The 23,299-nt window shown below is 35.6% G+C and overlaps 3 protein-coding genes across 3 annotated transcripts; 1 reads left to right on the forward strand and 2 right to left on the reverse strand.

The window, feature by feature from the left end:
- Window positions 1–469: 469 nt before the first annotated feature.
- On the forward strand, window positions 470–12,301 carry LOC133854888 (secretory carrier-associated membrane protein 4). Its single transcript, XM_062291153.1, has 12 exons — window positions 470–656; window positions 3,072–3,185; window positions 3,280–3,342; window positions 3,583–3,616; window positions 3,721–3,843; window positions 7,103–7,165; window positions 7,266–7,359; window positions 9,054–9,099; window positions 9,197–9,264; window positions 9,932–9,980; window positions 11,414–11,479; window positions 12,095–12,301. The coding sequence occupies exons 1-12, from the start codon at window positions 600–602 to the stop codon at window positions 12,125–12,127; spliced, it is 810 nt and encodes a 269-aa protein (XP_062147137.1). The 5' UTR covers window positions 470–599; the 3' UTR covers window positions 12,128–12,301.
- Window positions 12,302–15,301: 3,000 nt separating this feature from the next.
- LOC133853736 (receptor-like protein EIX2) lies at window positions 15,302–15,896 on the reverse strand. Its single transcript, XM_062289757.1, has one exon. It carries the CDS (start codon window positions 15,843–15,845, stop codon window positions 15,351–15,353), a length of 495 nt encoding a protein of 164 aa, XP_062145741.1. The 5' UTR covers window positions 15,846–15,896; the 3' UTR covers window positions 15,302–15,350.
- A 130-nt stretch (window positions 15,897–16,026) lies between these two features.
- Window positions 16,027–18,356, reverse strand: LOC133853967 (receptor-like protein EIX2). Its single transcript, XM_062289986.1, has 2 exons — window positions 16,165–18,356; window positions 16,027–16,063 (listed from the first exon to the last, which is right to left on the reverse strand). The coding sequence occupies exons 1-2, from the start codon at window positions 18,354–18,356 to the stop codon at window positions 16,027–16,029; spliced, it is 2,229 nt and encodes a 742-aa protein (XP_062145970.1).
- Window positions 18,357–23,299: the final 4,943 nt, after the last annotated feature.

Below are 23,299 nucleotides of genomic sequence, written 5' to 3' on the forward strand. Positions count from 1 at the left end.
TTTCTCACAACAGTTCCACAACAAGTTGATGTAGCTGGTAATATTTTATTATTTTTTTTGTTTTGTTTTGTTTTCTTTTTGTAAAAAAATAATAAAATATTACCAGCCACGTCAGCTTGTTGTGGGACTGTTGTGAGAAATGAGTGTAAGAATCATTTCTCATATATATATATATATATATATATATATATATATTTTACAGTAAAATTATTATTGAATTTGAATTTACAGTAAAATTATTATTGAATTTGAATTTACTTAGCAGTAAGTAAAGTATAAATTAGTATTAAATTTAAAACCAATTTAAATTTAGTGAGTAATTTTTTACTGCCATAAGATGCATCTTTTCTTCTGTCAAGGACCACATCGAAGATTCGAAATAACCACGGAAATCACGCAAGGACATTAACGTAAATATGTTCAGATCCAGGGGGCAAATATATCTTCAATTTCTAAAACTTTTATCCCGCGCGTAGGAAACAAGCGGAACAAAGAGTGACCCTCTGTCTACCCACTCACACCTCTCTCTCAGGGTGTGAATTCGGAGCTTCTTTTCTGCAAAAATTTAGGGATCTGAAAAGTAGGGAGAGAGAGAGACGATGAATCGGCACAACGATCCCAATCCATTTGATGAGGAAGAGGTCAATCCCTTCTCGGTAATTCTCTCACTTTCGTCCTTCATTTTTTTTTTTTTTTTTTCAATTTTTTTACTCTCAGATCTACTCTCGTTTTCAGCTCTGAATTTCTGTTTTTTCTTATCTTTTTGTTTCGTTTCAAGTGTTTTTCAGTGGTGGTTTTAGTCTTCGTTTTGTGATTTGTTAGGGTGTTAAATTTTTTATTTGTTGGGGGGTAGTTTGGGTATTTGAGTTGCTTTGATCTGGATCTGATAGCCCCCGCTTTTTGCTCCGTTTGGTTGCCGAGAAAATAGATTTTGCGTAGTTCATGTGGGAGATATTAGCGTTGTATTCTAAAATTTGGATAGAGTTTGGAATAATGCGGTTAAGATATTTGCGATTTTGAAATAATTTGACTGTTTAGTGCTTTTTAATTCATGAAGATTGGGAACTTCTGAATGGAATTGTTAAGAAATTTTATAATTATATGATTAAGGAATTTGAATTTCGCAACAAGTTGAGCGTTGATTCATTCGAAAAGAATTTAGCACCTGACACTTGGTTTCAGATGCCAATTGTATAACCATTGCAAAAAGAGTAATACACTTACAACCCCGTGGCAGACAAAATTTGCACGCCTCTCCTCCTTATCGGTGCCAGCCCCAACCACCCCCAAGGTTGGTTGGGGTGGCCGACCACCCCAAGGAGGTGGTCACCGCCTCACCGGGGGTGGTGGTGGTGGTGAGGTTTGGTTGGGGTGTACCATCCATTAGGGAGGCTGGGTAAAATTTTTATTTGAAATGATGTGGCAGTGCCATGTCAGGGGAGTTGTACAAGTGTAGCATTTTTCCCACCTTCTTAAAGAGCCTCTGTAATGCCTATTTTAATTTCTTATCTTCTTTTTTCATTTTTTGGTTCATTCATATGATTGAATTGAAGCACTAAAACATCTGTGTCTTAACAAGTTTCTAGCAAAGTTTAAGCGACTTGGTAAATTGATTTTTTTTCCTTCGAAGTGATAATGTTAAGGAGTTTTTTTTTTTTTTTTTTTAATAAATAATTTAGCATATTGTCTGTTATTGAGCTATGCTTCTTTTTATGACCTGCACTTTGTCTCAGCCACTTGGCTTTTTATTATTCTAGTGTGCAGATTTTGTATTTTAGACAAAAAAATTAATGTAATTACTGCTCTTTAAAAAGAAAAAAGGGCAGTATACTCCCTGTGTACTCCTTAGGCATTTCTCTTTTATATTCCCTGTGTACCTGGGTTGTGCTTTGCGCTTTTAATGATATTACACTTAACAAAAAAGAAAGAAAATAAGAAGGGGCACATATTCCCTACCATGTTTGTCCATATATGTCCAAACAGGTCCCATATGGGGTGGGGTTCACATACTGGAAGGCTTGTAAAATAAAAAACCCCTAAAATCTATTTTAGTTTTTATATGTCTTGGACATATAAAAATCGGAGACATAAAAATGAAAATAGATTTTAGTTCGATTCTTCGCTTCTCCCTCCCCTTTTTTTTTGTGGGGGGGGGGGGGGGGGGGGCGGGGCAATTACTATTAAAAAATAAAAATAAATTATGTCTTTGAATCCTAAGCAACCTGGGATCAGCTCTATTAGTAAAGATTAAGGCAAGGTCGCTGTAGCTCTTATTGATAAAAGAAGTCTTTTTTTGAACCCCAATTCCTTTTGTCCCTGTCAAATAAAAGCTTCATGAAAGCCCAGAGGTTCCTACTGGTTGTAAAAGTTTAAAATTTCTAATTCTGTTTATCCTAAGAAACCTGGGAGCTCAAAACCTTTTTCTTTTATTCTCTTTTTTCTTGGACTGCTGCGTTCTTAGCTCCCTTAGTGATTAGCTTTAATGATTTCCTTCTTTTTTCTTTTCCTTCTTAGACGCTTCTCTTGTATACTCCCTGTGTACTTGGTTGCGCGTTTAATGATATTACACTTATCAAAAAGAAATTTCTAATTCTGTTTAAAATTGAAATTGTAAAATATCAATGATCTTTTGATAGGTTGGATGATCATTAGGTGCTAGTGGCATCACTTATGGTGATATTGATAGTTAATTTGAGATGTTGTACTGTAATGGAAAGTGTCACATTATATTGCCCAAGTATTTTTTTATAAAGTTCTAGACCAAACTGTTTCTTTATTTCATGCATTTTAAAATTAAGGACCCTGTGGTTGTAGAAGCATGTGTGCACAATGGAGACATTCTTGCTGCAAATTAATTAAAAAGAAAAAAAAAAAACTCATCTACTGCACTTCATCTACAAAGTGAAAGTAAGCCACACTGGGTTTTTTTTTCTTTTTTTCTTTTATGACTTAATGGTTGCGGTGTGCTTGTGGGACCATTGCAAATTTCAATTATCATGCATATTCTTAGTGTTGAAAATTACTTTGTTTATCATTTATTTGATCGTGTCATCAATCGGGAACCTTTGCAGAATGGAGCTGCTGCTCCTGGGTCAAAGCCGCGCATTCCACCATTGGGATCTGGAACCCTGGGCTTTGGGCAGAAACATGATGCAACAGCGGATATGCCATTGGATACAATGAGTGTAATGAAGTTGCTGCTTCCTTTGCTATTTCTGTTATGTTCTTTGATACTTTCTAGAGAGCTGAGTTATGTTCTTGATGGTTTGCTTTATGTAGGATTCCAAGAGCAGAGAGAAAGAGCTTGCTACTTGGGAAGCAGATCTTAAAAGGAGGGAAAAGGTCAGCCCTGCAATTCCATGTTTGAATCTGACAGCATTTTCAATTTTTTTTTTCCTAGATTGAAAAATCTTTCCATTCATTTCTAGAAATTAGGTTTTTTTTCTTCTTCTTCAAGCTAGGGATCAGATTGTTCCCTTACATAACAAATAAATTCATGGTTGTTATGCTAACCCTCGAATATAATATAACTTTGCCTGTGATTCTAGTATTTCAATCCACTTTTGAACTTGCTATCTACAGGACATAAAGCGGAGAGAAGATGCTGTTGCCAAATGTATGATGCGCAACCTACAACTTCTACAGTTTAAAATTATGCATTTTCTTTTTACCTGTCTTGCTCTTTCAATTGGTAATTCTGCTTTCAATTTTGTATATCAGCTGGCGTCCCTGATGATGATAAAAATTGGCCTCCATTTTTTCCAATTATTCATCATGATATAGCTAATGAAATACCAGTTCATGCTCAAAGGCTGCAGTATTTGGCTTTTGCAAGTTGGTTAGGTAAGGGAGGTCATATATTTCAACCTATTATACATTATTTTTCTGGTGTAAGTTCTTGAAGTCTTCTCATCTTGCAAATATTACAATACACGCAGCTTGTTATGGAGTAGTGATTCTGTAATTTAGGCCTGTCTTCTTTTGGTTCTTTGGCGAATTGGGTGCTGAAAATTCAGGCTGCAGTGTTGCTCACAGATCAATATTTCCCCTACATTTTTCTTTTTGGACTGGCTAGGATTTTTTAGTTTCGAAATATTCTGTTGTCTAAAGTTTAGTAGAGGTGCCTTTTTTGGTCTTTTTGTGTTGAATATACTTTTTTTAGTTTTGAAATTTCCCTCCATTATAGAAGGGATATGTCATCTGATTTTGTAATGTAAGGGAAAACGTCCAAAGTGAAACCTCAGAATAGCACAGACCAATTTGACAAGCTAAATTTTCAAGGATGAACATGAAATTCGGGTTATTTTTCAAGGATGGGATATATACTTAAACCCCATTTTTTTGAACAGAAGATCGAATTGCTAGAAGGTTTTTGTAGGTGCATAGCTTCCATAAGTTTTTTTTTTTTTGATAAGTAATGGCAATTATATTAAAAAGCGCAAAGGGGCGCAACTCTTATACATGGGAAATATACAAGAGAGCCCCTAAAAGGGTCGGACAGGAAATACATTTAGAAACTCTACAAAAGTAAAGACACTCAAACTATGATGTGGTGCTATCTAAGAATATAAAGTAGTTAGCCACCCCTTCCGTAGCTCCATCATAGTCGTCTCTACATCTTCGAATTGGCTAGTTCCAACTATTAGGCAATTCTATGATTTTGGATAAATCTACTTTGGCGTGGATTAATCTCTTGAGGAGCTCTGCTGCCAAATGATGTAGTTTGTGATGGAGATGATTTTCTACTATGCTGACCCTTGGCCTTCTCTCTCTCTTCCCCAAACATTTTTTTTTATAGGTAAGCAGAGAAATTTTATAAAAAGCGAGTATACAAGAAGTATACAAAAAGGACACCAAAACAGAAAAAGAAAGAAAGAAAACAGAACCTGCAAAACCCATAAAAGGTGGACACCCAGCACCCTAACAGGAACCAACCCACAAAACCCAGAGAACAATACATCACAGCAAGGGCCCTCTTGCCTTACCCCGGCTAGAACCAAAATCCCTTTACATCATAATTAATCAAGCACTCTAAGTTCTTTACCTCTCTACTCCCTTTACATCATACCATCTCTCAAATGCCATTTGATAACCACTAAGACTTTCTTTTTCTCTCTCGCTTATACACACCTTCATACGATGGCACACATAAATATTCTTGTTTGATCTACAGATAAATCAGGGTTGACTTTTCATTGTGAAATTTCGCAGCCCAACATCAACTACTTCTTTCAGGACTTTTACTTCAGTAATTAGGTTATTGAAAATACTTGTTCCATGCAGTCTTGAGAATGTGAAAATTAGAATCCCTTTAAAATTCCTTATTGATCCTTCCTATTGTCCATGGTGACTTGAAATATTGTTTGTTTGAAGGAGGAGATGAACTGCTTGATTTGCTTCCCTTTAATATAACAGAGTAACCACAACTCATTTGGGTCAAGACTAATATTTACAGATGCAAGGAATCATTCGCTAATGATGTGGGTTGGGTATCCTCAAGCGATTGACTGATAGGATGGGGATTTACCGATATGGTGATGACCTTTTAACTCCTGGAACAAAGATAGAAAGCAACACTTTCCAAGATCCCTGACATTGACTTCCACATGGAAACACATTGGGATCTCAGCTAGCATTTCAAATTCATTTTTGAATATAGTCTTATATACAAAATACACGCGTGTGTGTGCACACACAAACACACACACATCCTCTAATATTCCTGATGGATGCAATCATAGTGTATTTCAATTGTTACGATTGTCAGTACTGCCAATTTTCGAAGAATAGGAAAGAGGAACTAGACAAGTTGATGTCTGTTAGAGAGTTTAAAATGAAGTGTACCATGTTAAATAGATAGTTACATAATGGGTTTTTGTTCAAAATGGACAAACAACTTATGACCTAATTCTCTGCTTTTCACAGTCCAATATTTATTTTTTCTATTAAACTTGTTTTTTTTTTTTTTTTTTTTTTAAATGGATGCAATGACTAAAGACTCAACTTCTGTTAGTCTAATCTTATGGCTGCTTTTAATGAATAAAATTGTTTTAGTTTATGCGAGTGCCACTTGTCAATGCCTGGTATTTTTTAGATTGCTTACGTGGATTTGAGAGTTGAGACAGTTTTGGAGGGGAGCGATACAACCATGTTTGGTTGAGAGGAAAGAGGAGGGTAGGAAAGGCGGGATGGAAAAATAAGAGAGGAAAGGCCTTTCTATTGTTTGGTGGGATGGGGAGAAGAGATGACAAGCTGATGTGGAGGGAAACCACATCTAACTGGGACCAGAAATTTGTTTCCAAACAACAGGAGGCTAGTGTTGGCTTTTCTATATCACCATGCAAATATATTGCTCAAGTTTATGAAGTTAAATCAACATAAGGTGGTGTACGATCACTTTTGTGTTTTTTTTATTTTATTTTATTTTATTTTTACCTCTCTCTAGGAACCAAACAACGAAAATAATTTCCTTCCTTTTCTCTTCTCTACTTTTTTTCCCTATAACCACAACGCAAAGGAGAAACTCTTCTCCTCCCCCCTCTCTTCCCTTCCCTTCCCTTTTCTTGGCCGTTTTTCTCTTCTTTCTCCTTTCCCTCTTTGCAGCCAAAATAGTTGTATGGTTTTTTGTCCCCCATATTTCTCAATTTTATTTAGGATAATATGTGTTTTTGGTAATTTCTGATTTTATTTTATTTATTTTTTTCTTTTTGCAACGGTTTTCTTGCTTGCTGTTTATTTCCTTTTCCTTCTGTCTAATTCCTTTGTACTTAGGTTGTGTACTCTTTGTTCACTTATTAGTTGATACCAGAAAAAAATCTTTAATTTGTTCTGCCACTTTTTTGTATTTTTTTTTAAAAAAATCTTAAATCAGCTTCGTATGTCTCATTCCCATTTATCTTTGTACTTCATTTTCCTCTTTTCTCTTTTATGCTGCTCCCCATTTTTGCTTGCTATACTGCTACTTTTTCTCTAAATGTCGTCTAGATCAGAAATTCCCATGTTAGGGATCCAGTTGTGTTTTTGCTTGGCAATAATATTACTTAAAACCATTCATTGTAGCCTGCAGAAAATATCTGATGCTCTTGTAGTACTGTTTGTGCAGGTATAGTTCTTTGTCTTGTTTTTAATGTGATCGCTGTGATTGTCTGCTGGATCAAAGGCGGGGGTGAGCTTCTATTTCTTTCGTCATATTTGTGCATTTAAGATATAATTAGGCATTGGTTTCAGTGCAATTTAGATCCTCTGTTGAGATTCACTCTCTGCAGGTGTCAAAATATTTTTCCTTGCGACAATCTATGTTCTACTTGGATGCCCCCTTTCATATGTGCTGTGGTACAGGCCTCTCTATCGTGCTATGAGGTTTGTACTTAAAAATTTGCCTAATGGTTATGAAGGATTTTATTTTTGCCAGAATAGGCAAATGAACAATTCTGTGGCTACTAACTTTGATATCTAGGTCTACTTTCCAAGTTGGGGTGTGTTTTTGACCTTCCCTGTTGATATGGTTGTCTCTCTCACTTGACCACTCTAATCTTATCACTTATTATCCACGGATGTTTGCTAGTAACTGGGGATGCATATTGATTGTTGTCCAAGTGTTGACATTGATGGGCGTGTTAGTATGGTGGAGGTAATAGTGGTTTGATGGAGTTGAAACTAATTTGCCGCGTAATGTAAGCAAAGGAATAAGACTAAAGTGTTAGGGGAAACTAATCTGTTAAGAAATGCAATCAGAACGTGATGAAGCTTTAGTCTTTCCTATTATTCTTATTTATGAAAAAAAAAAAAAAAAAAACTGAAGTCTTGGCCTTTATTGTGTGTAGAATAATTGATTAATATAATCATTGAGTCGATTTGTCCCACTCGAGGTGATATACTAGTGACAATTGATTATAATGGGAAATGTTGGGACATGTTATTTCATTGTCTTATTGTGGTGCCATTATATGCTCTTTTGTGTGTATGTGCGAGCTCATTTTCTGGTGTTGAGTCAATCAGTGGCATGTTACTTTGTTGTCTTATTGTGGTGACATTATATGCTCTCTTTTTTTGGTGTTGAGTCAATCAGAGCCTTAACATGATTGTTTCTTCTTATAATGGTTTATAGATCTTATTTGTTGTTGGAAGGTGCCATGTAATATTGTAGAATGTAAAATTTCGCCCTGTAAGTATCACAAAATGTTTTGGACTTGAATTTGATTTTTAGCTTCTTCTGTTATTACTTTACTTTTTGGAAATATAGCCTACTATTTCTTTTTTTTTTTCTTTTTTTTTTTAAAAGTAAACACAACTCAAAGCTCATGGGATTAAATCAATGAACTTACCCTCCACTTATTTTTTTATTTTTTTTTTTTGGGCCGGGTGATGCCTTTTGGTCTAGAGACCATTGGCAATATTATTTGCATCTAGTACAAAGTTCACTTTCAATGTTCTCTCTCTCTCTCTCTCTCATATGTGCATGTGCATGTGTGTCTTTGTAGCATATTCAATATTTTGTGGCTTTTATGATTGTTTGTGTGACAATGATATCACATGTCATTCAACTGGCGAGAGAAACACTTGTATCTGGTGTAACTGGTATCAACCTAGCTAGAGGAACTACATATTTAATTATGGACAGAAATTTCCTACAAACTAGTTTGTAGGAAATTTTCTACATCATACATATAAGATTGACATGTGTCTCTTGGCATGTGAGAAACACATGTTATTAACACATGTTATTTTAATAGCATGTGCTTCTCATATACTTTTTTAATAGCATTAATAAAAAAAAAACATGTGCTTCTCACATGCTTAAAGGGCACATGTCATTTTTATGTGGGTTGTAGAAAATTTTCAACAAACCGGTTTGTAGAAAATTTTTGTCATTTAATTATTTGGTATCAAAGAATGTCTTTGGGTGTCGGCGCATAGCTTGGGTAGTATGTATACTTCCTGTGTACTAGGGATGCGCCTCTCTGCGCTTTTTAATGAATTTTTTACTTATAAAAAACAAAGTGTGGCATTAGGAGTGCTGATGGTTGTTGCAAATGTCTTTGTTTGCAATGCAGGACGGATAGTGCTTTGAGGTTCGGTTGGTTCTTCCTGTTCTACTTGGTAGGTGCCATGTGTTATATCATGCTGCCTAAGCGATTCTCCTCATGAATAGGTGGTATACTTTTTTCTTTCTATTAATCAATTTGGCATTATGCAGATTCACATTGGGTTTTGTATTTTCGCTGCTATTGCGCCTCCGGTTGTCTTTCATGGGAAGTCATTGACGTAAGTTAATTGTTTTCTGAGCTGTGTGGACTGAAGTTTCAAATGTGTTTGATTTTCATATTAATGTAGCATAGAAAATATGTTTGTAATGATGTTGTGGAAGAACACTTGATGAAAATAATGCTTGAGGATTTTGGTTATATCTGACATGTTTAGTGACGGGAATGAAAATTGTAGTTGAACACTACAATGTGATAATTATATCTACAGTCTTGATCTTGCTGGGAATAAGATCCTTAACAATGAACGTATGGTAAAGGAGCTACATTGTCTTATGGAATTTTTGGGGCCTCTTGTCATTTTTCTTTTTGTATTCTATAGCTGATTCTGCTGCCCCCACACCTCAAAAACCTTTTTTTCTATAGTCTTGCTGTAGATAGTAAAGGAATTGGAGATTTTTTTTTTTAGAATTTGCTATCATCATATTGTTGATTTGCATAAAGTAAGATGAGACAGCCTGGTGCTGCAGTGCACTTAATTTCAATGATTCAGAAATGGTTGTCAGAATATAGTACATAACTTTCTTGTAACTTTTCCATAGTGTATTTGTGAAGTTGATTCAGGCTTGTTGACGAGCATTGGGGCTTGCAATAATTGTTATGATTTTTTTTTTTCATAATTTCATTGTTAATTCATATTACTTTCTATTTTTCTTTTTCTATATCAGGGGAATCCTTGCAGCAATCGATGTCTTTGATGACCATGTATTGGTTGGGGTAAGTTGTTTCATGAATTCATGTGTATTCGTGCCATATTATGGCTCTTATTACTGCCTATGTTGATATGAAACTGTAGTCATGGGATGTTCATGCAATTGGTGGGGGTAGTTGTTAATGAATTGTAGGTTGATTTATTGTACTTCTTATGCTCTTCATATTATAGAGCTGTCTAATGAGAGACATGTCATGGTGTAGAATGTGTTGCAAAAAGAAAAAGAGTGCTTTTATTTTTCCTTTTCCCTTTTATTTTTTATTCTTTTTTTTTTTTTTGGGGGGGGGGGGGGGGGCGTGTGGTGAGGGGGATTGGATTCAACCTACCTTGGATCCATATGCAGCTGGGATATTGTAGCTTTGATCCGCTTCACCTTGTCTGCATTTTAAAATATTAAGCTCATTGATGTAAATGATTCAACATTACAAAAAATGAATGCATTAGAGTTTTTTGTGGGAAAACAGACCCATGCACCTAGAAGATGGCATAACAAATTTTGTAAGGGTTATTTGCCTTTTTTTCTCATAATGCTAGCTTTCTAAGAGCACTCCCAATAGACTCCCAACTATTTTCCCTATATTTAGGGAATAAAATTACTTTTTAGATTCTCTTATATTTCCCTATATAAATTAAATACTCTTTTTTACTTTTATTTTATTATTTTCTCTTTCCTAATTTTATTTTTTTCTTCTCTCCTCTCTTGTCATCTCCGTCCTCTCTCTCTCTCTCAAAACCCACCACCAACCCTTCTCTTCCCTCTCTCTTCTTTTCTTTTCCCTTTTTCATCTTCTCAATCCTTCATTCCTCTCTTCTTTGTGACCCAATACAGAGAGAGTGAGAGAACCCGGGAGAGAGACCAAATAAGGGAGAGTTGGAGGGGGAGAGATCGAATCACATAGAGAACCGGAGATCAAGGTCCGATCTCCAGTGGGTGATGCTAGGTCGACGCCGGCGAAACTGAGGGTGCGATTCCGGTGGCTTGAGGTGCGAACTTCCGGTGAAACAAGAGGAAATTTCCGGTGGAATTGAGGTGAAGAGGATGGAGGACGGGGGAAGGAGAAAGGAGAGAGGAGAGAGATGGTTTTCTTTTATTAAAATAATAGGTTGGGAATCTACGGTAACCATGTAAATATACATGGTTACTGTAGATTCCCAAGCAACTTATGTAAATATAGGGTGTTTGATGTAGGGTGTTTTTTGATGTTTTTAATGAAATTTTCCCTAAACATAAGGAAGAGAACCAATTTAGGGATACTGATGGGAGTGCTCTGATGCTTCTTACTTTTAAAAGCAAATTTACCATATTATGGCCTTGAACAGTGATGGCCAAAATGCAGTCTGGGGAATAACAAATGCAACATATTAATATTTTATATTCATGCAAGTTATTTGATTTGGTGTTGGGGTTTAGCTAATGTGTCGATTGGTTGTACTGCAGATATTCTACTTAGTTGGCTTTGCCTTGTTTTGCTTGGAGTCGCTTCTAAGCTTATGGGTAGTTCAGGTATATCAGAACATATTCATTGTCTTTCTCCAAAGTATTAAAAGTTATTATGGTAGCACTTCATTCATTAAAAGTTATTACCTCTCATGTATACCCGTTTCCCCCTGGGATTCGGAAATGATACAAATTCCTTCACCCGCGTTGGCATGTGTAGTGATCTCTCTTTTCTCTTTCTTTTCTCCCTTGCTCCTCCTTCCCAATGTGGTTGTAGGCGAAGGGTTTTCCTATCAATTAATCTAATTGGCTGCCCAGTTATTGCAATTGCCTTTTTGGATAGTAGACCACTTGTGAAGTTCTTATATTGGATTCACTTATTAAGGATACAGATCGAACACCTCCTTGCGCTTTTGTTTTGGCCTGGGGGGTGGAACGAATAAGTAGTACGTTCTCAGAGAATTGTGTAGGATTCTGTACCTCATGTGAAAGAACTGTGACAAAAAATATTAGCTGAAAAAATCACTGAATGTTGTGTGTACATAGATGTAATGTTGACTATGATTTGTCTTCTAAGGAAACAGACACGCATGGTTATTATCATATGCTCATTGCTGTTGTAGAGCTTTTTCTTTCTCTTTCTCTGACTTGGTTTGTCTCATTTTTCTTTGGTTTGTGCAGAAAATTTACTTGTATTTCAGGGGGAACAAGTGAGATGATTTTGGGGTCGTGATCCAATTGGAGTTGTACAATATCGCTGCTTGTTAGGGTGGCTTAGTATATCCTTCATTCTCCTATTACATTGTTTGTTTCTTTGTGATGATTGTATGAGTTGATTCAAAGATTAGTAATATGCTAAAGAGATCCTAGGAGTTCAAAGTTTTCACATATCTTATGTGTTTTGTTGTACGCCATTTTCAGCATAAATTTTGGCACCTTTATTTTATTTTATTTTATTTTTATTTTTTAAACATTTGATCTCTGATCACATTTTGCTTTTAATTAACGGATGTGATATAATAGGTATTTGGTCTTAGGTTCTACTGGGGTGTGGTCAATTTGGTCCTAGGAATTACCAGAGTCCTACACACAAGGGGTACCTACAAAACCTCACACATGCTGCCAGATCTTAAGCTTGTGAACAAAGTGTCCATGAAAAATTTCAACATGGCTTAATCAAAACATTTACAATGCACACATAAAAATCACCTTCCATCAAATAAAACAATTGACGGAAATTGGTCCAGGAAAGTTGGAGTGTGTGTAGCATTTTTCAAAACAATTTCAAGAATCAGCAGGCACTGAAGGATCACCCTTCGAGGTGCCATCAATACTTTGGAAAGTGGCTGGAAAGGCCATGAAACTCACATTCTTACCCTTAGACTCATAGTGGCATTCACATACCTAAGAGTGGTATGCATGGCTTGCCCCTTTGAATTCTTCAAATTAGGACACTCGGTCCTAATATACCCAAAACCCCGAGCACTCAAAGGCTCAAAGCATTGAAAGCTCCGAGTATTCTTGTCTTTCCTGGGCCTAATGCTCTTGCTACGGGTGATGATATCCCAAGCATCCTTTGTTTGTTAAATGAGTGTTTGTTAATAATATTGTTACGAGAGAAGAGAGGACAAAAAATAAAAAACGACAGTTTAGTAAACATAATCATTGATTTTCTAATAGTTGTACTATTTTAATTTCTTGCTTCTGTTTTTTAGTGGCAACTCATAAGATACGTTTTATGATTTTTGTATTAAGGAACTCATAAGATACTTTGTGTCATTTTCCTGCTCAATCATAGAGATTAGAGAGCCCCACTTATCTATTAATAATCTTTTAGGCTTGCTTCTTCTTCTTATTCTTCTTCTTCTTATTTATTTATTTATTTTTTATTATTTTTTTAAATAATAATAAAACTAGGTGCGTATCCCTAACACAACATTTAGGGATGACAATTTTTTACATGACCTGTGAACCTAACACGAAATTAGCGCGTAGAGTTGAGGGCAGGGGCAGAAACACCCCCAGCCTTGGGGGGTTTTGAGCCCATCCAAAATTGAAATAAATTTCACAAAAATTTGAAAAATTCTTTTAAAATTAAAGTGTTTTGTATGAATGGACTTCCCCAAATTAATTTTTACCCCCAATAAAATGGTTTTGTCCCCCTCTCTTAAAATTCTAGTTCTGCCCCCGGTTAAAGGGTCTAATACATTTAATTAAATTGATCGGATTAATGTTGACCTATATAGTCTTTCTTATACCCATGCATTGACACAATTCAAAGTTGACACGTGAATATAAATTGCCACCCTTAATTGAGATTGTTCATGTGCTTAAAAGGATTTAGGCATTATTTTGATGCTTTTTTTTTTTTTTTTGTTAAGACATTTTTGAGAGAGAAGTTATTTCTCCATCTATACCAATGAGAATATGAGATGCTTTATCGGTGAAAAATATATTATTAATTTCATTGTACTTTTTGGAGTCAAACATGAAAAATTGGCCAAGTGGGATGGTCGAGCCAATCCCTATGGTTGACCACTCCCAAATGGATTTAAGTAATTTATGCATAGCATGGTAAGATTCATTCTACGGAATTATCATCAGTTGATTTTTTTGGTGATCATTGCCTTTTACAAGGAAATGCTTTTGCATTCAAAATCTGGTAAGAATGGATGGAAGTTTTTTTTTTTTTTGATGAACTAAAAGCTTTATAACCAATCACTTCAAACTACACTCCAATAAAAACTGGAATCAATGTTCCAACAAACCCACCTAATTGCTAGAAAAGCAGCAAACCAGCAAACTCAAGCTCAAAACAGAGCATCACCAACAAAACAAACAAAGAACAACAAACACAATCAGACTTACACAAAACAAAGAGAAGCAGATCAGCGGCAGTGAACCATTTGAACTATAAATTTGGTCATCACTCTAGCTCTAACCTCGCACCGAATTCTGGAGATGATTTGCTCTTCAGTTGCAGGGGTTTTACCATGAAGAATAGCATTCCTTTGAGGCCATAAATGATAAACAGCAGCCCCCAAGCATAGTTTCCGAACACAGCTCACCATATTATTGCCCTTCAAAGCTACAACACTCCAAACAACAATCTCAACCCAATCAGATGGATAGTTACTCACCAAACACTCACTCATAAGAGACCTCCAAATCCTTTTACTGAAACTACATTCAAAGAAAAGGTGGCTTTGACTCTCCGTGGAAGCTCTGCAAAAAAGACATAAGCTATCACCAACAAGACTCCATCCACACATCTTCTCTCGGGTAGTAATAGCTTTATGGAAAGCTAACCAAAGAAAGAAAGCATGCCTGGGAATAGCAGAAGCAAACCAAACAATGTTATACCAATCAACCACGGTATATGAATTATTAGTATGTGAATTATTAGTGAATAGTATGCATGGTTTTGCTCCATCTGCAATTGACCATAGGAATCATTTTTTTTTTTTTTTTAAGCTCAAATCCACTTTTGTTTTAATTGTAAAAGTTCACTAATAAGTACCTATTAACTGTTTTTTTGGTTGCGTAATCCATATTGGAAGCAATCTCTGAAATTTTGGATTGACTTTTACATAGTTTGGATATAAAATCATGGTTTGATATTAAAATTTGAATTCAAGTTCGATATGCATTTGTTAGAACTTCTTTAGCCAACCTTTTGCTTACAATTTTATTGCAGCACCATTCAAATATTCCAGAATGAGAACATAGTGATATATGATGACAAATGGTTATTGAAAAATGGGATGCAATAAAAGATTAAGATAAAATGTCTCACACACTTACAATTGTAAAATCATCTATATATATAACTTGAACAAGTAAAGATTAGAGAATTTATTATTACAGCAACATGAAAAACTTACAATGCATAACTGTTTCATATTATGGAAAGCTTCAATGCCCATACCCTCAACTCCTACTTGAACTTCCTGAGCAAGCGAACAATTTTGACCATGACGAACACAGCAATCTTGTCTTTCAAATTATCAAAGCTTCGAAAGTAAGCATGTCTCCATGATGTTTTGATTATCAATGTGCCACAAACTCCCCAAAAACCGACAATAAACCCCGCTACCATGCTAATGTAGAACGAGATCGACTCAATTCCCCTTCCTTTTTTGTTGGCTACGCTAGGTTTAGTTTCATCTTCTAAACACTTGGTCGAAAGAGGAGGCCCACAGAGTAAAGAGTTACCTTCGTAGATAGAAGAGTCATTCAGTGTTTGAAGTTGATTCCCATTTGGAATTTTCCCAGACAAGTTGTTGAATGACAAATTCAAGTGACTTAAGAAGGTCAAAGAAGACAAGCCTTCAGGGATAGGACCAGAAAGCTCATTCATTGAGAGATCAAATGATTCTAACATGTGTAAATCCCCAATTTTTTCTGGAATTCTTCCAATAAGATGATTCATTGATAAATTCAAGTTGACCAATCTTAAGAGGCTTGTTATATTTCCAGGTATTTCTCCGGATAAATTATTATTCGAAAGGTCTATGGAATGGACAAGACCAATAATAGAACTACCATATAGATATTCTCTTCCTTTAGAAACTAGCAGCATTTCCTCACCAAGGTTAACATCATTATTTCCATCATAACTGAAGTTTCCTAAACATTGAGGGATTGCTCCTGAAAAATCATTATGTGCAAGGTCTAGGATCTGAAGACTTGAAATTAGACATAATTGATGTGGTATGTTCCCGTGAAACAAGTTGGACCGTAGGCTTAACCTCAATAAAGACGATAAACTTTCTCCTATCCATGCTGGAAGTTTTCCAGAGAACTTGTTTCCTCCAAGATCAAGGATTTGCAAGTTTCTATAGTTTCTAAAGAAAAAAGGAAGCTCTCCTTCAAGATGATTTTGGCTCAATGATATTAGCTCTAGTGATTTCAAATATTGCATTGAACTTGGAACACTGCCAGATATATTGTTCTCTGCTAAGTTCAACACCAATAAATCCTGTAAATCATTCCAATGAGGGGGGAGTTTCCTCGAGAGGGAATTATTTCTCAAAACAAGACCTATCAATTCCTTAAGCATTCCAATAGAGTGGGGAATTCTACCAGTAATTGAATTTGAAGAAAGGTCCAACCAAGATAACTTGGGCAATAGTTCACTTATGTTTTCAGGAATAGGTCCAGAAAACATATTGTTTTGAAGAAATAGTAGAGACAGATTACTACGAAAAAGAGGAAGTGGACCCTCTAAGTTGTTGGAACTCAAATCAAAATAGTATGCCCAATGCGGAAATTCAAAGTATGGTACCTGCCCATGTAGCTTGTTACCGGATAGTCTCCAAAAAGTGACGTTTGGGCAGGACTTCCAGAGGCCATGCGGAATGGTGTCCGAAATGCCAACATTGTCGAGCACAATAAGTCTGAGTTTATTTTGTGTTTGTAGCCATGCTGGAAACTTTGGGCCGATCTTCATGTTTCTTAATTGAATCTTTCTTAGCTTAAAAGGAGGAACCCAATCATGTTTGACATCAAGAACTAAAGTCCATTTCGAAGAAAATTTCGTATCCAACCAAAGAAGTTTTAATCTGGTGAGATTTTGAAAATGAGCTCCAGTTAGGAAACCTGCCCAAGAATTCGAATAAAGTCTCAATGCAACAAGCATTGACAGTTTCCCGATGCTTTCTGGAATGGTTCTGTTCATTTGATTATCTGAAAGGTCAAGTGTTTGCAATGACGTCAAGTTTCCAATAGAATATGGAATTGAACCCCAAACAGAGCTTCGAGAGAGGTCAAGTATTTGCAATGACATCAAGTTTCCAATAGAATATGGAATTGAACCCCCAACAGAGCTTTCAAAGAGGTTAATAATTTTCAACTTCTTGAGACCTCCCAATGAATAGGGCAAGTTTCCCCCAAGGAAGATATTTTTACTCAAATCTAGATACTCAAGGCTACTGTTGGAACATTGAGACAAGCCATCTAAAAACTCAACTACCTCCCCACTTATGTTGGTGGACTGTAGATTTAATGTTTGCAAGTTGCAAAGGTTTAAAAATGAGTTCGGTATCTTTCCAATTAGATCGTTGTCAGCTAATTCCAAGCTGCGCAAGTTGGCTAGATGTCCCATACCATCTGGAATAGCACCTCTAAGCCAATTGTACGCCAGATTTATTGTTGAAAGGCTACTCAGATTTGACAACCAATGAGGTATTAAAGAGTCAAAATGGTTGTAAGAGAGATCAAGGACTGAAAGCAATGTCGAGTTGTTGGAGAAAACAGAGTGAGGAAGACTAGCGAGTTTACAGTCAACTAGGTGTAACTCCCCCAAGGAAGGGAGCATGTTAACTGAATGAAGCCAATCGGGTACTTTCTCAAGATTTACACCTCCCAAATTAAGGTACCTAAGAGAAGGAAAACCAACCAAACACTCCAGGTTTTTGACTTCCAATCCCCATGGTGGAAAGGAAATGACCAATTGGATGTAGGATGAAAATGAAACTGAATTGAGGTCTAGATATTGCAGCCTTGATAGATTTCCAAGTTGGGGAGGAACAACTCCGGAGAAAAATGAGAAAGAGAGATTAAGATACATCAAACTCTCAAGGGAACCCAAAAACTTTGGAATAGTGTTTCCACTGAAATTATTCAGGCTTAGGTCCAAGTAACTCAAATGCTTTAAATTGAGTAATGAAGGACTTATCTTACCCCCCAAGCAGGACTTCTCGTAAGCTTTTATTTTTTCATCACTGTAATCGTCATCTTCTGTTGGATAATATTTGCCTTCAATAAATTCTAATTCAATCACCGGTAATGAGTTTCTGAGGTCCAACTTGATGACATGACCTGTGCAATTGTCACAACCAACGCCTGTCCAATTGCAGCAATCCTCACCAACCCAAGAAGAGAGACGACCCGATGGATCTGTGAGACCTTCTTTGAAGCTAAGAAGGGCTTTTGTCTCCATTCCAGAGCATCTGAAAATAGGGCTTTTAGTGCATGAAACAAGTTTAATAACTCGTAGGTAGGATGCAGTTCCAATGAAAGAGAAGAAAAAAATTAGGAGGAGATGAACAGTGGACATCATTTTTGGAAATGAAAATAGTCAAGACATCAAAATGCATGGGATGCCTAGACATGCGTGGGGTTCAAGTATTTATTGTAACCGATAATAGAGGGCACTACCTTCATCAACTTAGATTGGAAGCAGGGGTCCAGTCAAACTTTGCTGGCTATAGCCAACTGTCATATTTTGTCCAAGAAACAAAGGAGATGTAAGAATTGCTCTATTGGTCCAAAGACTCCACGCTTCGAGTCTTCTTAATAGAAACGGTATTTTTCATGTTTACTACTATGAAAAAAAAAATACTAATTAATGCTCCGTTTGTTTCGACATAAAATATTGTCTGTTGTAAAATATTTTCAACGAAATCATTTTTCAAAAAAAAAAAAAAAGATTTTCCTGAAAAGATTTTTCGTTGTTTGGTTCATACGAAAAAATTTCCAACGGCGAAAAAGTCATCGGTGATGAAATTCCAGCGATTGTTGCCGGAATCATGCAGCACTGGCCAGTTTCGCCAAAATCTGGTACAGTGCAGCCGGAATCCGGCTACTATTACCAGATTCCAGCATCGGATTCACTAGATTCTGGCGACAGTGGCTGGAATCCGACAGCTAGTGTTGGCGGATTTCGGTGCCCAAATCCCAAAATCCGAAAACTTTCGGCTCAAATTTGGGCCGCCAACAAACTCTAATGTCCAGCGGTGGCAAATTTTCACGAACATATGTGCAAGAATGAAGAGTTTAAATTCAAAAAACGATTTACAGTTTTTAAAATTGTAAATCGTTTTCTAAAAATAAAATAGGTTTTTTTGGGTCAAATTGAAAATGATTTATGTTGACTATCATTTTCGGTTGCACCAAACATCGAAAAATACTAAAAATATTTTTCAGAAAATATTTTACGCCCAAACAAACGGAGCATAAGTCATTAAAGTGGTGAAATTAAAGGTATCAATTTGTATTTTAGAAAAAGAGAGAAGAGAAAAGAACGTGGATGCAGTTCTTTCTACTTTTCTTCTTTCTCTTTTCAAGTCTTGGAATTTTTTTTTTTTTTTTCCAAAAGGTTGTTGACAATGCTAATTAGTTGGGAAAACTAAGCAAATTGGTCTTTGATCTCTAATTCCAAAATAATCCGATTAAACCATTATGCACGGTAGAGTTTCCTTCAAGATCCTTTGGACAGAAATTGGTCTATGATCTCCAATTCCAAAATAAATTGTATAGTAAAATGAAGTTATATCTACGTATAGCAAACTTAATCCCAAATTCCCTCCTAATGTTACTCATTTTTCTTAAATTGTACTAAGTACATATAATAAGTTAAGGTTATATGCATTGTAAATATATATATACACACACTTATAATTTTTGTTTTTAAAGAATTTAGATATATGTTTTGATATAGATTAAGGTTACGTTTGGTACGCGGAATGACTATTCCATTAAAAAAAAAAAGAATAACTTCTATTATGAATGAAAGAAGGTTGAATAAAATAGCATTGATGTTAGAGTATATGATAAGGCTCTAATACTTGGAATGTCCATTCTCATTACTCATGAACGAATTCATATTCCTTAAATTGAGGAATTGTTATACCTCTCAAATTAGAATGTCTATTTCAAAGCTATTTCATTCTACCTCCACCTTTTTGTATTTTTAATGAAAATTATTTATTTTCTTTTATGAAGGGGTGGTTCAACCAGAGTCTCAAATTGAATGACTTTTGGGTCAAGCCCATTATTAAAAGCTAACTCTTAAAATATAAATTAAATATTACTAACCATTACAAAAGAATATCGACTTTTAAAAATAAAATAAAACTTAAACTAATATTCTTTCTTCATTCTACATCACAATGATGGCTATTAAGTTGGAAGAAACATTATATAAAATGACTAAATTGCTTTGTAAGTGTCCCACTCATGGCTTGACTGACAAAGCACTAATCACAATAAATCCAAAAAAGAAATTAAGGAGATCTTGTTCCAAGTCCGTCCACTTTGGGTTTGGACTTTCTAGGCTTCTAGTCTTCTTCTTGTACACGAAAATTGAATCTTATTGATGTTGTGAGGTGATAAAAGCAATAAGGAATAAGAATAAATCCAAAAAAATATGATGGTCCATCCACTTTAGGCTTTAAAGTTTGTGGGAAATGCAAAGACGATAGACCCTGGCAAATAAAACAAGTCAAGATTGTAATTACATTGGTCCTTGCACGTAATTGGGTTTACAAGTTTGTGTCAATTTAAAGATGAAAATTTCCAGTTAATTTCCACATGGGCCCCTGATAGTCATCACTTGACAGATTTGGAGATGGCTAATGGGAATCAAAACAGAGTCAAGCTTCGAGTGCTCGTAACAAGTCTTAAGATCAATCACTCGAAACTTTATTAATGATGTGACATGACAAAACTAATGAGGTCTTTCGGAGTACCTACTACTCTCTTGATTAACTAAGAGCATTAGCACATCTTTCCTTAATTTTTTTTAATTTAAAAAATTAAACTATTTTTTGCTTTCTTATTTTAATGTATTCTATAATTGCTTTTCTTTTTCTTTTCCTATATCATTTAAATATTATTTATTTATTTTTAACTTTTTTTCATTGACTTCAAGTTTTGGGATAGAATTTGAAATTCAACAACGTGATGTGATTAGAGCCACTGAGGACTTTGTAACTTTTCCACTCATGTCTTGACTAACTGATCACAACAAATCCAAAAAAGAAATTAAGGAGATCTTGTTTCAAATCCGTCCACTTTGGGTTTGGACTTTCTAGTCTTCTAGTTTTCTTCTTCTACACGAAAATTGAAGCTTATTGGAGTTGTGAGGTGATAAAAGCAATAAGGACTAAGAATAAGTCATTAAAGTGGTGAAATTAAAGGTATCAATTTGTATTTTAGAAAAAGAGAGAAGAGAAAAGAACGTGGATGCAGTTCTTTCTACTCTTCTTCTTTCTCTTTTCAAGTCTTGCAATTTTTTTTTTATTATTATTTTTTTCCAAAAGGTTGTGGACAATGCTAATTAGTTGGGAAAACTAAGCAAATTGGTCTTTGATCTCTAATTCCAAAATAATCCGATTACACCATTAAGCACGGTAGAGTTTCCTTCAAGATCCTTTGGACAAAAATTGGTCTATGATCTCCAATTCCAAAATAAATTGTATAGTAAAATGAAGTTATATCTACGTAAAGTAAACTTAATCCCAAATTCCCTCCTAATGTTTCTCATTTTTCTTAAATTGTTCTAAGTACATATAATAAGTTAATGTTATATGCATTGTAAATATATATATAGACACACTTATAGTTTTTGTTTTTAAAGAATTTAGATAAATGTTATGACATAGATTAAGGTTACATTTAGTACGCGCAATAACTATTCCATTAAAAAAAAAAATAGCTTCTATTAGGAATGAAAGAAGGTTGAATAAAATAGCCTTGATGTTAAAGTATATAAAAGAAGTTACATTTGGTATGCGGAAAACTATTCCATTAAAAAAAAAAAAGAATAGCTTCTATTAGGAATGAAAGAAGGTTGAATAAAATAGCCTTGATGTTAGAGTATATGATAAGGATTCTCCATTTAAAAATGTTGTCTTCACATCTAGTTGATGTAATTCTAAATCCATTTTAGGTACAATAGACATGATTATTCTGATAGAGGTGAACTTTGCTACAGGCAAATATGTATCTACCAAGTCTATACCGGGTTGCTGAGTAAATCCTTTGGCTACCAACCTAGCTTTGTATTTGTCGAGGCTTCCATCTGCTTTAAATTTCTTTCTGAGTACCCACTTGCGTCCGATTGCTTTCCTTTGACTTGAAAGATATGTGAGTTTCCATATGTTGTTGTTCCTAGGTCTAACAATTCTTAAAGGATGTGGACCCTTTAATTTTCTGTCAGTCGTGATCTCCGATCATGCCAAATTTGGAATGGTAAATTCAACTTGTGGTTCAAATCTACGATTCACTTTCTTATGGCCTTGATGTGAAGATTCTCCATTTTCCCAATGTTTTTGCTGATTTTTATTTTGAAAATCGTATTGATACAAACCTGTAGTCTTCTTGCTAGTCCAATTAGCTTTCTAGTGGTTTTGGAATCGTCTGAATTGGGGTTGAAACGAGCCAAAACGACCAAAATCAGTAAAAACACCTTGAACAGGCCAGTTAAATGGATTCAGGTGGTTCGGACAATTCGGGCGGACTGGACTGGTGTGGAAGAAATCGCGTTGAACTCATGAGTTGGTGCACCACATGGCTTGCGTTGGCAGCTGGGCTGGTTGGTGCGGGTCGAGATCTGGATTGGATTGCGGGCTTGGATATGGATATGGTGTGGATAAGTTCTGGTGATCTGGGTCCGGATTTGGATATGGCTTGGGCCTTGAGTTTCTAGGCTTGGGTTTTGAGAATTGACTTTCGGGCCGTGTGTTTCCACTTTGGGCCATGTCGAGTCGAACTCAAAATGACGTCGTGTTGCAGAGGCAGAACTATGGAAGACCGTGCCAGTGAAATGACATCATTTCTAGAAGGGCCCAATGGCGCCTTTTGGAACTGGCATGGAACGACGCCATTCCATTTAGGTGAAACGATGTTACAACGTCGTTCCTGCTGGGACCTATGGGGCCGAATTCAACCCCCATTTGTGATGATCACAAATGTGACAACCCGGTTTCTTCTTCCTTTTTTTTCAAATTTTTTTTTTTAACATATAAACGGATCTTCACAGTGGCACGACTACATGTCGTTTAGCCAACATATGGCACATGCCCTACAACATGCACCTGATAATCAAAGTTACATCTAATAGCAGAATATAATACTCAATGTGTAGCGGAACACATATCA

Source organism: Alnus glutinosa, chromosome 13, assembly GCF_958979055.1.
Source record: "Alnus glutinosa chromosome 13, dhAlnGlut1.1, whole genome shotgun sequence".
NCBI classification, from domain to species: Eukaryota; Viridiplantae; Streptophyta; class Magnoliopsida; order Fagales; family Betulaceae; genus Alnus; species Alnus glutinosa.